Here is a 17173-nt window from a genome sequence, read left to right as displayed (position 1 = left end):
TTTGGGTAAATTTTTTGGGACAGCGGTCTTGAAACCAAATGCTGGTGGTTGTTTTGGCTGTGGCTGGTAATGTTTTCAAACTTTATTATCCGTTAGTTAGTGTTGTGTTCACTCATCGTTAAAGACGGTAGATGTTGAGTAGTTTATCTAAAGATGGTAATTTAGAGGTTGAATACTTTATTATCTAGAGATGGTAAGTTAGTGTTGTGTTCATCATAGTTAAAGACAGTAGAGGTTGAGTACTTTATTATCTAAAGATGGTAATTTAGAGGTTGAGTACTTTATTATCTAAAGATGGTGAGTTAGTGTTGTGTTCATTCATAATTAAAGACGTTAGAGGTTGAGTACTTTATTATCTAAAGATGGTAATTTAGAGGTTGAGTACTTTATTATCTAGAGATGGTAAGTTAGTGTTGTGTTCATTCATAATTAAAGACAGTAGAGGTTGAGTAGTTTATTATCTAAAGATGGTAATTTAGAGGTTGAGTACTTTATTATCTAGAGATGGTAAGTTAGTGTTGTGTTCATTCATAGTTAAAGATGTTAGAGGTTGAGTAGTTTATTATGGTGGTAACTGGTAAGTCAGAGTGCTGTGTTCATTCACAGTAGAGTTTGAGTAGTTTTCTGGTGATATATCACATTCACACTCCAAGGGATTTAGAATAACTTCACAACTGCAAATACATGGGCTGTCCAAACGATTTCAACACAGCCTTGTGTGGTTCTTCAGTGCCTGGGCTCCAGCGGTGAAAACATTACTCGTGCCCATCACTACTGCGTGGTCCGGTCTCCACTGTCCTCAGTCCAAACAATCACATGTTTGGTGAAAATATGAATCCACTGTGGCCGGGTGACCGAAATGTGTCCTATTTATTTCCCCAGGGGCCTAGTGCCAGTGCATACGTCACGTATCTCCGGTCTGAAGACGCCCTCAGAGCAATACAGTGCGTCAACAACGTAGTAGTCGATGGCAGAACACTTAAGGTAAGCTCGACGAGGTAAAGTTATGTCTGTGTTGTGTCCATACTCTGGAAAATGGGTCAAAATGTCAACATTTGACCAGGATCGACATCTGTCTGGGGAAAGAACGTGCAAAAGACCGGCTTTTGCGTTCATGAAAGAATGTATTCGTTGTAATAAAATTGCCATACATTTTTCCTTTTTCTATATACCGGTATATAAAACTTTTAATTCTCCTGGAAAATCAAAGGTTGCAGACCTTTTCCCCCAAAGTCATCAGGAATTGTTATTTTCAAGGTATTGGTATTGCATAACATGATATGATTCCAAAGGCTATTTGAAATGTTCTGCCTCACAGAATCAGATTGGGTTATCAAAGCAGGCAGATAACTATTGTGCCATTCACTGATCTTGTACCTTTGTACTGTCTTTTACTATTATGCACTTTACTACTAAATAATCTTCCTTGCATACTACCTGTATTTTTGCCAATAGTGGTCATTAGCCGATTTAATTGGAATGTCTTCACGCCCCAAATACTTTGGAGTCACACATTTCTACGAAGTCTGAAATGTATGTTGAATAATTATAATATCCAGGTTGTAAAAAGTATAGAAAAACAAACAAACATCATAACGTCTGGAAAATGCCTTGAATTTCACCAACTTGGTGCAAATAGCTTCCACCTAAAAGTGTAAGCTTCTTGGATTATAGTCGAGGATTTACAGAAAACAATGTGCAGTAATTCTAAGGGTGTTTTCACACTTGCTCTGTTTCAGCCTCTCAAATGGACTCAGACCTTGACTCTGCATTCTTTTGTGTATAATGTGAACGCTCCAAACGAACTCGGACTCTCAAAAAGCGAAGCAAACCCTAACTGAGACCATCTCAAGAGGTGGTCTGACAGGGGTATCTGCGGGGTATTAAAAAGTATCTAATTTTAACGACACAACGCACAAACTGCTTTCCATAAGGGCCATAAAGGGTCTGAGAGGAGCAGAAAGTGGCCTGAGATCATCAGAGCTGAACCAGAAACGGACCCGAGTTCTCTTTCAAAACGGAGGACAATGTGAACAAAGTTTCTTCTTGGTCCTTTTTTTTTTGTCCATTTAAAAAGGATAGTCTGGTTTGTTTAAAGATAACTATATGTGAAAACACCCTTAAAAATAACTGAGTAATTACATTTTCAAACCTTTATTTAAACTCTGAAGCCAAACTGAGGTTTCCCTCATTTACAGTCACTTAAAATGTACTTTACATAAATAAGCACAAAAAAACCCAACATAAAACCATATATGAGATGAGGCAAGCAAGGGTAACAAATCAATTAAAACACGTACAACTTGAGTGACAAAGGTTTGAGATCAAGGTTTTAAACTCTGCAACAGAGGGGAGAATCTCGAGCTTTATGGACTGTTGGAAGTTCATTCTATGAGCTAGAGGGGCATCGTAGCAAAATGCAGATTTACCCTGTTCAGAGCAAACTAGAGGGACCTTAACACTTTGAGCGGCACTCACGGCTAATCTCGGGTTTACGATAGTGACGTTGAAAGCCACGTCACGGCTTTTCTCTGCTTTTTTTTTTTGAGCTGCGGCGAGCATGGGTTATACTGTACACACGTTGGATCAATATACTTATCGATTTTTTTGAATGGTGATCAGGAATTGGAATATACCATTTGGATACCATCTGATGTCGGGTAAGGAATCTATGTTTTCAGTGTTAGGATAATCAGACTCGTTTTCACAGAGATATAAGCTTTTTTGTGATATGTGCTCTAGCTGTTTCACTGTAAAATCCATGAGGAAATGAAAGCAGCTATTATCAGCGTGCGGCTCGAACGTGCATGCGTGCACATATACTATTGATCATCTAGCGTTTATTTGAAAACGATTCATAAATAGGCCGACAAATATCAACGTTCTGGAATATTCCAGTAAAAGGCGATTATCATAGAATAGGTTGTTTTTCACCTGAAAACGGGTGCTTTTCAAAATGCTCTCAAACGGAAATGAAGCTATAAAAAACCAATCTGCCTTGCCAACACTGACTGGAAAATGATTCTTTGATAAGCGACGGGCAGATTAGACACATAGCCATAATTTAAAACATAGATTAGGCGATATTAACGTTCACATTGACGCCGATGGTGGCATTCAAGGGACTAAATGTGAATTAACCCACGGCACTCAAAGTGTTAAGGACCAGCCAGTCACTAGAACGGGTTCCACAATTCCATTCCAATAATGATGTAGTATAAGGAGGTAGCTTACCAATAATGATGTAGTATAAGGAGGTAGCGTACCAATAATGATACAGTATGAAGAGGTAGCTTACCAATAATGATGTAGTATAAGGAGGTAGCTTACCAATAATGATGTAGTATAAGGAGGTAGCTTACCAATAATGATGTAGTATAAGGAGATAGCTGATCAATAATGATGTAGTATAAGGAGGTAGCTTACCAATAATGATGTAGTATAAGGAGGTAGCTGATCAATAATGATGTAGTATAAGGAGGTAGCTGATCAATAATGATGTACTATAAGGAGGTAGCTGATCAATAATTATGTAGTATAAGGAGGTAGCTTACCAATAATGATGTAGTATAAGGAGGTAGCTTACCAATAATGATGTAGTATAAGGAGGTAGCGTACAAATAATGATGTAGTATAAGGAGGTAGCTTACCAATAATGATGTAGTATAAGGAGGTAGCTTACCAATAATGATGTTGTATAAGGAGATAGCTGATCAATAATGATGTAGTATAAGGAGGTAGCTTACCAATAATGATGTAGTATAAGGAGGTAGCTGATCAATAATGATGTAGTATAAGGAGGTAGCTGATCAATAATGATGTAGTATAAGGAGGTAGCTGATCAATAATTATGTAGTATAAGGAGGTAGCTGATCAATAATTATGTAGTATAAGGAGCTAGCTTACCAATAATGATGTAGTATAAGGAGGTAGCTTACCAATAATGATGTAGTATAAGGAGGTAGCGTACCAATAATGATGTAGTATAAGGAGGTAGCGTACCAATAATGATGTAGTATAAGGAGGTAGCTTACCAATAATGATGTAGTATAAGGAGGTAGCTTACCAATAATGATGTAGTATAAGGAGGTAGCTTACCAATAATGATGTAGTATAAGGAGGTAGCTTCTAAGTGCCTTAAAAAATTAACAAATGCCAGTGTTTGTTCCGCCTCCATCAGAGAGGACCAACCAACCTTCTCATAAAGGACACGGGGAAGAGTGTCGTATCTATCATTAGTGATGAATCTGAGGGCAGAGTGATAGACAAGTCCAGGGATTTAAGGGTTCGTTTTAAGAGGACTATTATGTGAAAACACCCTTACAGTTTGTGGTCCGTAAAATATGATAAGATATAAGATTCACAGGAACACTAGTCACTGTAAGCCTGTTGCCATATTTTGATGTAATTTTAAAATGTTTCTATTTCTCTTCCGCAGGCATCTTTAGGAACAACAAAATATTGCAGTTACTTTTTAAAGAGCATGCAGTGCCCCAAACCGGACTGCATGTATTTACACGAGCTTGGGGACGAGTCTGCTAGTTTTACTAAAGAGGAGATGCAGGTAAGGTCACCCTGGGGAACAGTGTGGTGGAAGGATAAAAAGTATTAATTATTAAATTCACAATTCTCAATTTAAGGCCTTAACAGGTATTAAAAAGTCTTGCATTTCATTTACACAGGTATTACATTTTTAGGGGGGCAGCCTGGGCTGTCGGGCGATGAAATTATATTAAATGTTTGTATTCAAGTCGTTGTTTTATGCTGGGCTACTGGGAGCTTGGTGCGTCTGGCGAGAGCTTGTATGGAACGTGTACGAATTTATATTGGCGCGCTAAAAATAAATAAATAAATACAAAAAAAATCACAATTGTACAGCCCTGGCCTATTTCATTTCTATAATTATATTTATATTCTATTGTGCTTCTATTTTAATTGAGTATATATTTCATTTTATTTTATTCTATTTTATTTTATTCTACCGTAATTTTCTGTCAGTCAGTGTTGCACCAAAAACGACCAAATCAAATTCCCTGTATGTGTAAACTACATGGCAATAAAGACCTTTCTTCAGATTTTATTCAAAAAATTTACAACAATTTCACGACCATACTAGCAACAAAAAAACGCACAGATAGCAATGCATTCTCGCACGTTCCATACAAGCTCTCGGCAGACGCACCAAGCTCCCGGTAGCCCCACAAAAAACGACTTTAATACAAAAACATTTCATATATCTAATATTACAGCCGGGCTGCCCGCCTCAAAATGTAATAACCCATCTATAGTGTCACTATGTGTGTTTTAAATAAAAATAAAAAGAATTGCTAGTATTGTCGTGAACTTGGTATAACATTTTGCTCTTAAGTGCTATTAAACAGTCTTAAATTGAACTTGTTGAAACCTGCAGATCACTGCTCATCTGTCGCTAAACCAGACATTTGTTTGTTTGTCTCCTTCTTTCCAGGCAGGAAAACACCAAGAATATGAGCAGAAACTATTACAGGATCTTTACAAAATGAACCCAACTTTCCTGCAGCCCTTGGCCACCGGAGCGGAGAAATCAAAGGGCAAATCCAACTCTTTACAAAGGCATCCATCTTTACTCTTCTTAATATCTTACACTTGCTACACATTCCTGAAGATAGTGAGAACATGGTGTGTCCATGTTGTCATATCATACTCTCCGATGTAACCTGAATTCACTGTTAATCTCTCACTCTCGCTCCATAGATCCAACAGCACCAACAAAGACGCCTGGCCGTCGTTACAACCCACGGGCAGGACGGTGAACGGGCTGGAACACAGAAGGAGTCCAGCGTTGGACGGCGGGTCGGACTCTGAACACATGACCTCAGACGGACCGGACTCTGACCTCGGCCTCTGCTCCATAGCCGCCCTCTCCACCTTCTCGTCAAACTGTGACCCCACCAGGTAAACAAGCACCACCCTAACTGTCTGACCTGCCAGGTAAACTAGCCCCACCCTAACTGTGTGACCTGCCAGGTAAACTAGCGCCACCCTAACTGTGTGACCTGCCAGGTAAACTAGTATAACCCTAACTGTTTGTGACCTGCCAGGTAAACTAGCCCCACCCTAACTGTGACCTGCCAGGTAAACTAGCCCCACCCTAACTGTGTGACCTGCCAGGTAAACTAGCCCCACCCTAACTGTGACCTGCCAGGTAAACTAGCCCCACCCTAACTGTGACCTGCCAGGTAAACTAGCCCCACCCTAACTGTGACCTGCCAGGTAAACTAGCCCCACCCTAACTGTGACCTGCCAGGTAAACTAGCCCCACCCTAACTGTGACCTGCCAGGTAAACTAGCCCCACCCTAACTGACCTGCCAGGTAAACTAGCGCCACCCTAACTGTGTGACCTGCCAGGTAAACTAGCACCACCCTAACTGTGACCTGCCAGGTAAACTAGCCCCACCCTAACTGTGACCTGCCAGGTAAACTAGCACCACCCTAACTGTGACCTGCCAGGTAAACTAGCCCCACCCTAACTGTGACCTGCCAGGTAAACTAGTATAACCCTAACTGTGACCTGCCAGGTAAACTAGCACCACCCTAACTGTGACCTGCCAGGTAAACTAGCACCACCCTAACTGTGTGACCTGCCAGGTAAACTAGCGCCACCCTAACTGTGACCTGCCAGGTAAACTAGCCCCACCCTAACTGTGTGACCTGCCAGGTAAACTAGCGCCACCCTAACTGTAGTCTGACTTAAAGGATGTTGACTGTGCATATAAATCTCCCATTGGCACCGGCTACTTCCGTCAACAAAATAGCAATGTTCTTATCCGTCCACTGTATTTTTTATTTAAATCTTTACTGTTTCCAAAATCCCTGTCTCTTGGGTCAAGAACAACAAGTCTTCATGCTAGACTCATGTCGGATCACTTTGAGGAAGACAAGTCTTCATGCTAGCGAGCTACACTCATGTCGGATCACTTTGAGGAAGACAAGTCTTCACGCTAGCGAGCTACACTCATGTTGGAGCACTTTGAGGAAGACAAGTCTTCATGCTAGCAAGCTACACTCATGTTGGAGCACTTTGAGGAAGACAAGTCTTCACGCTAGCGAGCTACACTATTTAGTATGTCTCACTTTGTGTGTGATTGGTTTGAGAAATACAGACAACCCAGAATGCCCCCCCTTGGATGGATGTGGGAACCTTATACTTTTTCATTCATACATTGTTGTGTTAATACCTTCGAGAATATAAGTATGTTTTTAATCTTTTCTGCTGTAATTCCAAAAACGCTAGTTATAGGCCCTGACGCATATGATAGATTATCGATTGGCGTTTCTTTCCCATACACGCTATATTAAAAAATTCAAATGTTTATGATCGGTATACATTATGCTTCATCATGCGTGGAGGAAAGGGGGGGGGGGGTCGTTTATAATTCCTTGATCATCAGTAACGGCTTTATGTAGTATGGGTGGATATATTGATCAGATGGTTTGCAGTGAAATGAATAAACAATCGGGCTGAAAATAACGTTACTGTGGGCTGATGAGACTGGCGGTGAAAGATCCCAATTATTCGACGCTGATCGCCTAGGTCCATTTCCGGTTTGTATGGCACAATAAACGGCGAAATCATATCGATTATTACGTTTAGAAAGCGATCCATATGTACTATAGTGTCTGTCAGGAGTCCCGTAGCGAGATGTGACTGCCGGAGGAATTTCCTCGATGCACCGATGACACTTCCGGTTTTTGCGAGAGTGTAACTCGCCCGACCATCCACCAGGCGGCGGTATTGAGCCGTTGCAGTCCCATCTAGGGTCCCGCTAGGGCATCGAAAAAATGAAATATTGATCTAAAAAACGCTGTACAGCGATGTTGGCGGTCAACGCATGGCGGGCAATAACGCTGAAAAGCGATTTTGGCGACCATTGTGTTAAAGACTCCAAAGTACCTTTTCTCCTGCCAGCACAGACTCTGAATATAGTCTGAATTCCATCTATCCACTTGTCGTCATGTGAAGCAGCCACTGGCCCTCTGCTCTCACAGCAGCTCCTGCTCCTTCACCAGTGTGTGAAGTGTTTATCTGTTTATTTATGGATCCCCATACTCTACACCCATGGGTGAAAGACTATTCTTCCTGGGGTCCTAACACACAACCTACAACATTACAGTACATAACATTACAGTAACATAAAAACAAACACCTTAGCCTAAGCACATTCTCAACATCTTTCAAATCTAGTAAACAAAAAACACACACAAAGGCTCCAACCACAAATACGATACTAACTAAACTACCAATACTAACTAAATAAATCAGTAACTCAACTGTATTTCACTATTCATAACAGCATCCTTCAACTTTTTCTTAAAAGTACATTTGTTGCTGATCATCTTTATCTTCACAGGTATACAATTCCAGTATGCAGCAGCTGCTCTATACATTACGGTTCTCTTAAGTGCATTTCTACTTGGTAGAGGTAGAGTAAAATGAAGACCCACGGCGTGTCTGGTGACGTAGCCATGTCTAGTATTGGTGGGCTGTAGTTCTGACCACAAAGACTTAGGTTTACCAAGTCTGGCGTTGCACGCTGCTGACTTCCCTCTGCTCTTCCCCTCTCTCTCTCTCTCGCAGCCCCAGCCACAAACTGCCAGATATCATCAGTATAGGCAACGGTGACACCTCACAGCTGGTAAGAAGAGACTTCAACTCTTTGTTATGATCTGTGTTCCTTTTTAAGAACAGCATGTCAAGGACCCTCCTAATTGCTATACAAAATAGGCCATGGGAGCCTAATTTCATACAATGTCATCATAGCAGAGTAGGGTGTATCGATGCATCAATCCTAATGTGACGATTCAACTGCATCGATTTGAAAATGTTAGAATCGATTAGAATCTAAAAAAATTATAATAATAATTTATTTAAGAAAATATATATTTTGTGTATTGTTTTTATTGACCTATAGTCCATTCATGCTGAGTGAATCAGTTCCACCAGCCACATTTGTGTATTCAAAATGTTTGGGGGAATTAACTGATAGGAAAATTAATCTAATCGAAACTAATCATGGTCAAATGAAGAGATTTCATGATGCATTGAATCGTTGCCTGAGGAATCGTAATCTAATCTAATCGTTGTGAGGTCGAATCGTTACACCCCTACGGGAGACTGATATTTGTTGTTCAGATTATGATTTAGATCTGTGGAGATGAGAGGGCGTGAAACCAGAGGCAGAATAGTCATTCATAGACATTATTTTAGTGCTAATTTCTAGTGAAGAAATTATTAGTGAAATGAAATGTCCACATTTGTCTGTGGACCCCTGAAAAATGGGAGTGGCCCCACTCAATACTTTATTATCAATTGGTCAGTTTAAATCTATAACGGCCAATCATTTCACCTTAGTCTGCAGTTGTTTTGATTTATTTGAATTGTTTAATTGGTTTACTTTTCTGTTTTTATATTCTTGTATTATGTATTGTTCCTCTCGACGTCATTGTAAATGATCTCAATGATCTTTTGAGATTAAAGATCTAATGAATGAATTAACTTTGAGAACCAATGCCTTTTTAGAACATGTATCTCCAGCGTGTCGAAGTGTCCTTGAGCAAGACACTGAACCCCTAACCGCTCCCGATGAGCAAGTCGGCACCTCGCTTGGTCGCCTCCGCCGAATGTGTGGGTGAATGGGTAAAATGTGAGGAACAAAAATTGTAAAGGGCTTTGAATAAAAGCTGCTATATAGGTTCGGCTCAATAAATTAGAATATTGTGGAAAAGTTATTTTATTTCAGTAATTCAATACAAAAAGCGAAACTCATAGATTATAGATTCATTACACATCTAAATCACAATATTTCAAGCCTTTATTTGTTTTAATTTTGATGATTATGGCTTACAGCCCAAAATTCAGTATCTAAAAGTTTGAATATTACATAAGAATTACAAAAGATATTGTAATATAGAAATGTCGGCCTTCTGAACAGTATGTTCATGTATGTTCACTCAGTACTTGGTTGGGGCTCCTTTTGCACAAATTACTGCATCAATACAGCAAAATATACGGACTTTTCCACGATATTCTAATCTAATTTATTGAGCTGCACCTGTAAAAATTTACCATTTTCTCTCTACCTCAACCTCCCTCCCCAATCTTAGCTCATGGGCAGTGACTCTCCGTCGCCCCCTCCTGGCCTCACCAAGCCCAGCCTGGTGGTGCCCATCAGCATCGTAGGCCTCACGGCTCGCTCGCCCTTCGAGGGAGCGGCCGCAGAGTCCCAGTCCCTCTTCTCCGACAACAGCAACTTCCGGCACCCCAACCCCATCCCCAGCGGCCTGGCCGGCTTCCCCGGCTCCCCGCAGAACAGCACCTCCGACTGGCCCACGGCACCGGAGCCACAGAGCCTCTTCGCCTCAGGTGGGTCAAATTCACTGAATATAATAATAGTAATAATAATGCGTGATATAACTCAGGGGTTCCCAAACTTTTCAGGCCGCAACCTCCAAATAACGGTGTCAGAGAGCTGTGACCCCCACTATTATATGAGGTAAAAAAAAAAGTACTATAATAAATAAATAAAAACGTATTTATTTTTATTTTTTTATAAATGGAAATGTATGGTTGAAACATGCAAACGTTCAAACGCACACACACTAATAAGCATTGGAGGCTTTTAACCAGGGCCGGACTGGGGAAATCATTCAGGCCAGGAAATATAGTCCAAAATATAGCCCCAGGTCAGGCCACTTTTTAAGCAGGGGGTCTGGGGGTCCCCCACCAGGATTTTTTTTGTTACAAAGACTTAATTTCCTGCATTCTGGTGCAGGATTTTTTTTATTTGTACCCTTTAAATGCCAGTGTTTGTGATGGCATCACAAATTATTGTTAAAAAACAGGCTAGCATATGTATGATTAGCAACAACACTGATTTTGATGGATTTTCAGTTTTTTTGTAATCTCAGATTGAAAAAAATACAATCTTTTATTCGACTTCAGCCCTGATCATAACACCACATATTCATTTTATAATTCTAACCCTTTAAATGCCAGTGTGTGTGATGGCATATATTTGCAATATAGCAAATGCAAAGTAGATTTTTCTGGGGGGGATTATTACAGGCTAGCATGCGTCAATGATTAGCAACAACAGTTTTTTGTAAGGGTCCCGCCTCCACCAATCACATGCGGCTCCCTTTGTGTGTGTGTGAGAGCAAGAGAGAGAGAGAGAGATAGTTCTCCAACTTGTGTGAGTTGCAGTGATCTCCTGGTTGTTCTCCCCCTAGGTTATCTAACTATTGCGCTGCTGCAACTAGAAACACTGGCCTGGCCTGCTTCTACAACTGCAAAAAAGTGGCAAAAAAAAAAATCATCTGGCGACCCCCCCGCGGCGGCTCGCGACCCCCACTTTGGGAACCCCTATGAGTTGAGTTTATTTTATCTCGAACAATCAACCATATAAAAACACAATAAAAATGATAAACTAAAGAAACATTTAAAATGAAATCTTACATTCTTCTTATGTTCATTAACTCATCCAGCGCCATCGCTTAATGAGCCAGGGGGCGCTAGAACGCCATCGCTTTAATCAATGGGGAGACTGCGAGATTTGCGAGTGCTTAAAATATATCTTATATTATAGCTATGGGTCTAATACACCTGTCGATTGTCAGTGAGTTGCTTCTAGTCAACATGCACACAACAGATCATCCGTACATTTCCGTTTTATACCGTTTTGAATATGAGTATAGTTTTGGTGATTCTTAGTAATCCCAGGAAAAGACGCGATAATAGCGTTTTAGTGGAATACACTAAAACACGTTGTCATTTTTCGCCTGATTATCGAATCTTCCTGAAATCAACGCTAGATTATCATTATTATCCTTCCTCGTGCAAGCATGAAATGGCTCTCGTAGCGAGGCGCCTCCCCCCCCCCCCCCCCCCCCACCTCCTGCACCCAACGGCACACAGCCACACACACACAGACAGCTTCGGGGTAGAAAGAAATATTAGATCAACACAATTTATATATATAGTCCTTACCGGGTCTCTGATGTAATGCAAAAGAAAAAAATAATCCAATTATCTGATCGCCATTCCAAATACTGCTCGTGGAGGTCCGTCCCACATTGCCCGACATTGCATATGAAGGGGGGGGGGGGGGGGCAGCATCGCAGATGTAACGTTGTAAACGCTAGTCCTGCCGGAGTATTTAAACCCCGCCCGCACGGCTCAGATCAACCCAGAAAAAAAACGACATCATTTCTAATAGAGTGCAATACCGGCTTGAAGGCGTAGGCGGCGACATTTTCCCTTTTGCGAGCTCGGAACCATTCCCAATTATGACATCAGGCTGGATGGATGAAAAATGAATGGATATAGCTAATAAAAGAAATAACGATTTCTTGTGACTGGCGCTGAATTAGTTAAATGATAAACAAATTAGTTTGAGAAGGAGCAGAAGGAAGCAAATGCTTATCTAGTCCTGCCCCTTTCTCACAATATCATACATACCGGTAAACAAAAGCTCTTACAAACCTAAAATAACAAACCAAATAAACATTACACATTTCTTTTTATTACCGAAATAAAAATACGGTATATAAAATAACAATTTTAGAGCTCCTAATTTTTGTACTCATCAATGAGAGTTGTCATATCTATTTAATCTAGTCCTGCCCCTTTCTCACAATATCATACATACCGGTAAACAAAAGCTCTTACAAACCTAAAATAACAAACCAAATAAACATTACACATTTCTTTTTATTACCGAAATAAAAATACGGTATATCAAATAACAATTTTAGAGCTCCTAATTTTTTTACTCATCAATGAGAGTTGTCATATCTATTTTTTAACTGTACAATGTTCTTGCTAATTTTTGTTTATTCATCTAAGCCATTCCACAGGATTACACCACAAACTGAATAACTGCATACAGACCCTCATCTGCACCTTGATTACACAGTCTACTTGCTCAGATGCGTATACTCAAGAGTTAATTATATTGTTTACACCGCCTATTTTAACTTTTCTACTGTACTATAATTGTATTACCTGTATTATGTCATCTACTATTACCATGTACCTGTACCTACCCTCCTCCATGCTGCTATGATGCCTGCATTTCCCCAAGGAGATCAATAAAGGAATATATTATCTTTATCTTATAATAATAAACCTTATTTTATTACAAGAATTGCAACTCAAAGTGCTTTACAGCAGTAACAAAAAGACATAAGGCATAAAATGAGCACAAAATTGTCAGATCACGAGCAATGCATAAAGTGCAGACATAAAATAAGCATAAAATAGATGGCAGCAAAATAGTCCACGCTATATTTATGTCTACTGCATATACTGTATATATACCCATATTTGTCTAAATATACCCCTCTATATACTTGCTTGTTCTGCACATAACCCTTAGCTCTGTATGATAGCATGTACTATAATGCTGTATATACCATATATATATTTATTCCCACCACATATATACCTATCCTCACCTGTCTGTACTTACCTGCACATAGTCCTTTACTATATCTATTAGGGGTGTAACGTATCCGTACTGAACCGTTTCAGTACTGGACCTTTGGTTCAGTATGCTCTGTGTACCGAACGAATGCAACTGTACGTTAACCACCAACGGAACGCACGTGCAGCGTGCAGAATTGAATTCTAACTTCCCAAAATATAATTTGCACAAATGGCCGTATGTTGTTCATTCAGCCCACGCACAACACAGAGATTACCTGTAATTTAGCATAGTCTCATAGTGTGGCGAACACACACACACAGTCGAGAGAGAACACTTTCGAGGTAAAATGTGGGACAGATTAGATGATAACTGGTGATTAGGGCACTGACTTTGTAGACATCTCAAATTCAAACATGATTTTTTAAATTCTAGTATTGCTAGTCAGTCTGGACCAGGATTTAAAACTAATTTGGGTGTAGGAAGTCACAAAAACATTCTCTGGCCTCACAAAGTCATCGGCTGATTAATTTTGCAGTGCTGCTGCTGCCCCAGATTGCATCCAGATCACAACTCAAACTCGAGGCTTCTCTCTTGTGATTTCCAGCTTTAGGAGAGAGTGGTGCGTGTGTTCACAAAATATTGACTGATCTTGTCCCCTGGTCATTTACAGCGACCAGAAACGAGATGCAGTGTATCAACAATTTCATACATATATAGGCACAATAATAAAATAAGAATAAACAATAACAAATCGGCTAAGACTGTTACAAGTCGACACGCATCGGTCAGAGATCATACTTTTAAATGCAGCAAAAGAAGGAAGGACCTTCAACTTCAGCCCGATGTCAGTCGGAGGGCATTCCAGGTCTTGGAAGCATCAATTAAAAGGATGTGTATCAGTGATAATCAAACTGTAAACAAAGAGGCCTATTGGGATGTTAGATCCTGATATGAAGAACTGTGTGATTTGGTGTTCTATGCCTTTACCTCGACGTTGTCTATTTCGACCACGGTCTATTTTATACTTATTTGACGTCTGCACTTTTTTGTCAATTTTGTGCTCATGCGTTTATTTTTTGCTGCTGTAAAGCACTTTGAGCTGCAATTCTTGTATGAAAGGTGCTCTACAAATCAAGTTTATTATCAAAGGAGAAAGCAGTTTTTCCTAGTTCAGATCAAACCACATCCCCTGTATTATGTTGTTTTGTGCTGATTCGTGAGGTTGAGTTTGCTAACGTTGATCCCACGCCCTCTTCTCCCTCCCCTCCCTCTGGTGCTTCTGCATACAGACACCATTCACACAAAAACCATCTCTGGCCTCACAAAGTCATCGGCTGATTCATTTTGCCCCAGATTGCATCCAGATCACAACACAATTCCAAAGCTTCTCTCTTTTGATTTGTAGCTTTAGGAGAGAGTGGTGCGTGTGTTCACACAATATTGACCGATCCATCCACATGTACACACTCACTTTAAACAAACACTCACCATACCATTCACTTTAGACACTTTAACACACTTTATATTTATCTATTATTAAAGAGATTTGCACTACATTCATACCTCATTTGCACCCTACCCCAAGTTTTGTTTACTCATTTTACTCTGTATTGTATATACCGGTATGTACCGGTATATTGACTACCTACTTTTTCTTAATTTTTTTTTACTTACTGTACTTTTCGCACTATAAGCCGCACCTGACTATAAGCCGCAGCAGCTAAATTGAATGATGTGTACATATATAAGCCGCACTGGACTATAAGACGCAGGTGTTTTAATGTTTAATTACCATATGTAATTAGCATTGGGACACAATACTGTCGGACAAATAACAAGAATTAACTAATTTACAAGTTGTATTAAGTTTAGCAAATAAGGGAACAGATAAATAACATTTCAATGCAGTCAAAAAAGCTATATTTAGATTTTAACATTTTCGGGTTTGGTCACGTCGAGTCGCATATAAGCCGCACCGTTATATAAGCCGCAGGGTCGAAAAATGGGGGGGAAAGCCGCGGCTTATAGTCCGAAAAGTACGGTACTTTATTTTTACTGCATGTAGCACACTCTCAGGGGCTCATACAGAAACAAGCATTTCATTATACTGTATTTTGTTCTGACAAATAATAAACAAACTTGAACTTGATCCGTCCCGTGGCACAGGAATAACCATGTCTCCTTTATTATGTTGTTTTTTGCTGATCTGCGAGATTTGGAGTCTGTTAACGCTGATCCCATGCCCTCCTCTCCCTCCCACCCCTCTGGCGCTCTCTCCCGCACGCTGCAGACACCATCCCGGTCTCGTCCTCCACAGACTGGCAGGCGGCCTTCGGCTTCGGCTCCTCCAAGCAGCAGCAGCAGCAGGACGACGAGCTGGGCTTCGACCCGTTCGACATCACCCGCCGGGCCCTGGCCGACCTCATCGAGAAGGAGCTCTCGGTGCAGGACAGCAGCTTCCCCTCCTCCTCCTCCCTGTCGCCCGGCCCCTTCCTCCCCCACCACCACGGCCCGCCGCTGCCCCCCCTGCGCCCCGCCACCAACGGCCCCCCGGGTGGCCTCCTGCCCAACAGCCACCACTTCCCCCTGAACTCCGGGGGCCTCTTCTCCCACCTGCAGCAGCACCAGCACCACCAGCAGCAGCCCCACCGCGCCATCTACACCTCCTTCGGCGGCTTCCCCGTGCACCCATCGCCCTCCTCCTCGTCCTCCTCCTCGTCGTCCTCCTGCTCCTCCACCTCGGCCTCCCGCCAGCCGTGGATGGGCATGGCCGCCTCCTCCTCCACACGCAATAACTTTGCGCACTTAAACCACGCGCAGCCGCCGGGCTCCATGGCACACAGCAGCTTCTTGGACTTGACTCTGCTGACGGGGCACCACAGCACTGGGCTGGGAGGCCTCCCCATCACAGGTGAGAGCCCCGGGGGACACACAGGCATCTTTACTGGGGTTTACTGTAATACAGGGTATCTGCGTGGGGTGTTGGAAAGTATTACATATTCATAATTCTCAATTTAACCCTTTCACTGCCACACTACCAAAACGGTTAACCCTTTCACTGCGACAATACAGAAGGTTAACCCTTTACTATCATAGTAAAGGGTTAACCTTCTGTAGTGTGGTAGTGAAAGGGTTAAGGGCTTAAAAGGTACTATAAAGTCTTTACATTTGCACAGGTATTGATTTTTTGGGGGAGATAAAAAAATATTGAATACCGGTATATGAAATGTTTTTGTATTCAAATAGTTTTTGCAGCTTGGTGCGTTGTATGGAACGTGCAAGAATTTAAATTGGCAAGTGCAGCCTTCAGTTCGGAGTCACTATTTTATTTAGAATTTTTTTTGCTAGTATGGTCGTGAAATTGGTATAACATTGCTCTAAGTGGTATTTAAAAAGTCTTAAATTTTACTTGTTGAGACCTGCAGATACCCTGTGTATGCGTTTACGAAGTACAGATTGTCACGGGACTAAGTCGTCATTGTTTGTTTGTTTCCTTCCATTTCATCGATGGGAAACTGACAATATTTGACAATATTTTATAAATGTCTTAACGAGTGGTGCGACACGTCATTGCAAATCTGAGGAACCCTAAGAATCATTTGAAGGTGGATTCCATTCCAACGGTGTTGGAATACATGTTGAAATCGAGCTTAGACGACCAGATGATTAATTCTTGCTAATGCACAACGATGAGAGAAGTGCCAGG

The 17173-nt window shown here is 41.1% G+C and overlaps 1 protein-coding gene across 2 annotated transcripts in view; it reads left to right on the top strand.

The window, feature by feature from the left end:
- Positions 1-17173, top strand: part of cnot4b (CCR4-NOT transcription complex, subunit 4b) — a 139072-nt gene that overhangs the window by 96182 nt on the left and 25717 nt on the right. For both annotated transcript variants that reach the window (XM_084330029.1, XM_084330030.1), the window contains exons 5-11: positions 883-984; positions 4439-4564; positions 5468-5592; positions 5734-5934; positions 8619-8676; positions 10145-10403; positions 15758-16378. In XM_084330029.1, the coding sequence (XP_084186155.1) occupies positions 883-984; positions 4439-4564; positions 5468-5592; positions 5734-5934; positions 8619-8676; positions 10145-10403; positions 15758-16378 (1492 nt within the window). The remainder of the gene's footprint in view (positions 1-882; positions 985-4438; positions 4565-5467; positions 5593-5733; positions 5935-8618; positions 8677-10144; positions 10404-15757; positions 16379-17173) is intronic.

The sequence above is a fragment of the Notolepis coatsorum genome (assembly GCF_963971535.1).
Source record: "Notolepis coatsorum genome assembly, chromosome: 15".
In the NCBI taxonomy this organism is placed as follows: domain Eukaryota; kingdom Metazoa; phylum Chordata; class Actinopteri; order Aulopiformes; family Paralepididae; genus Notolepis; species Notolepis coatsorum.
The sequence above is the reverse complement of the archived record's forward strand: the minus strand, read 5'-3'. Positions and strand labels throughout refer to the sequence as shown.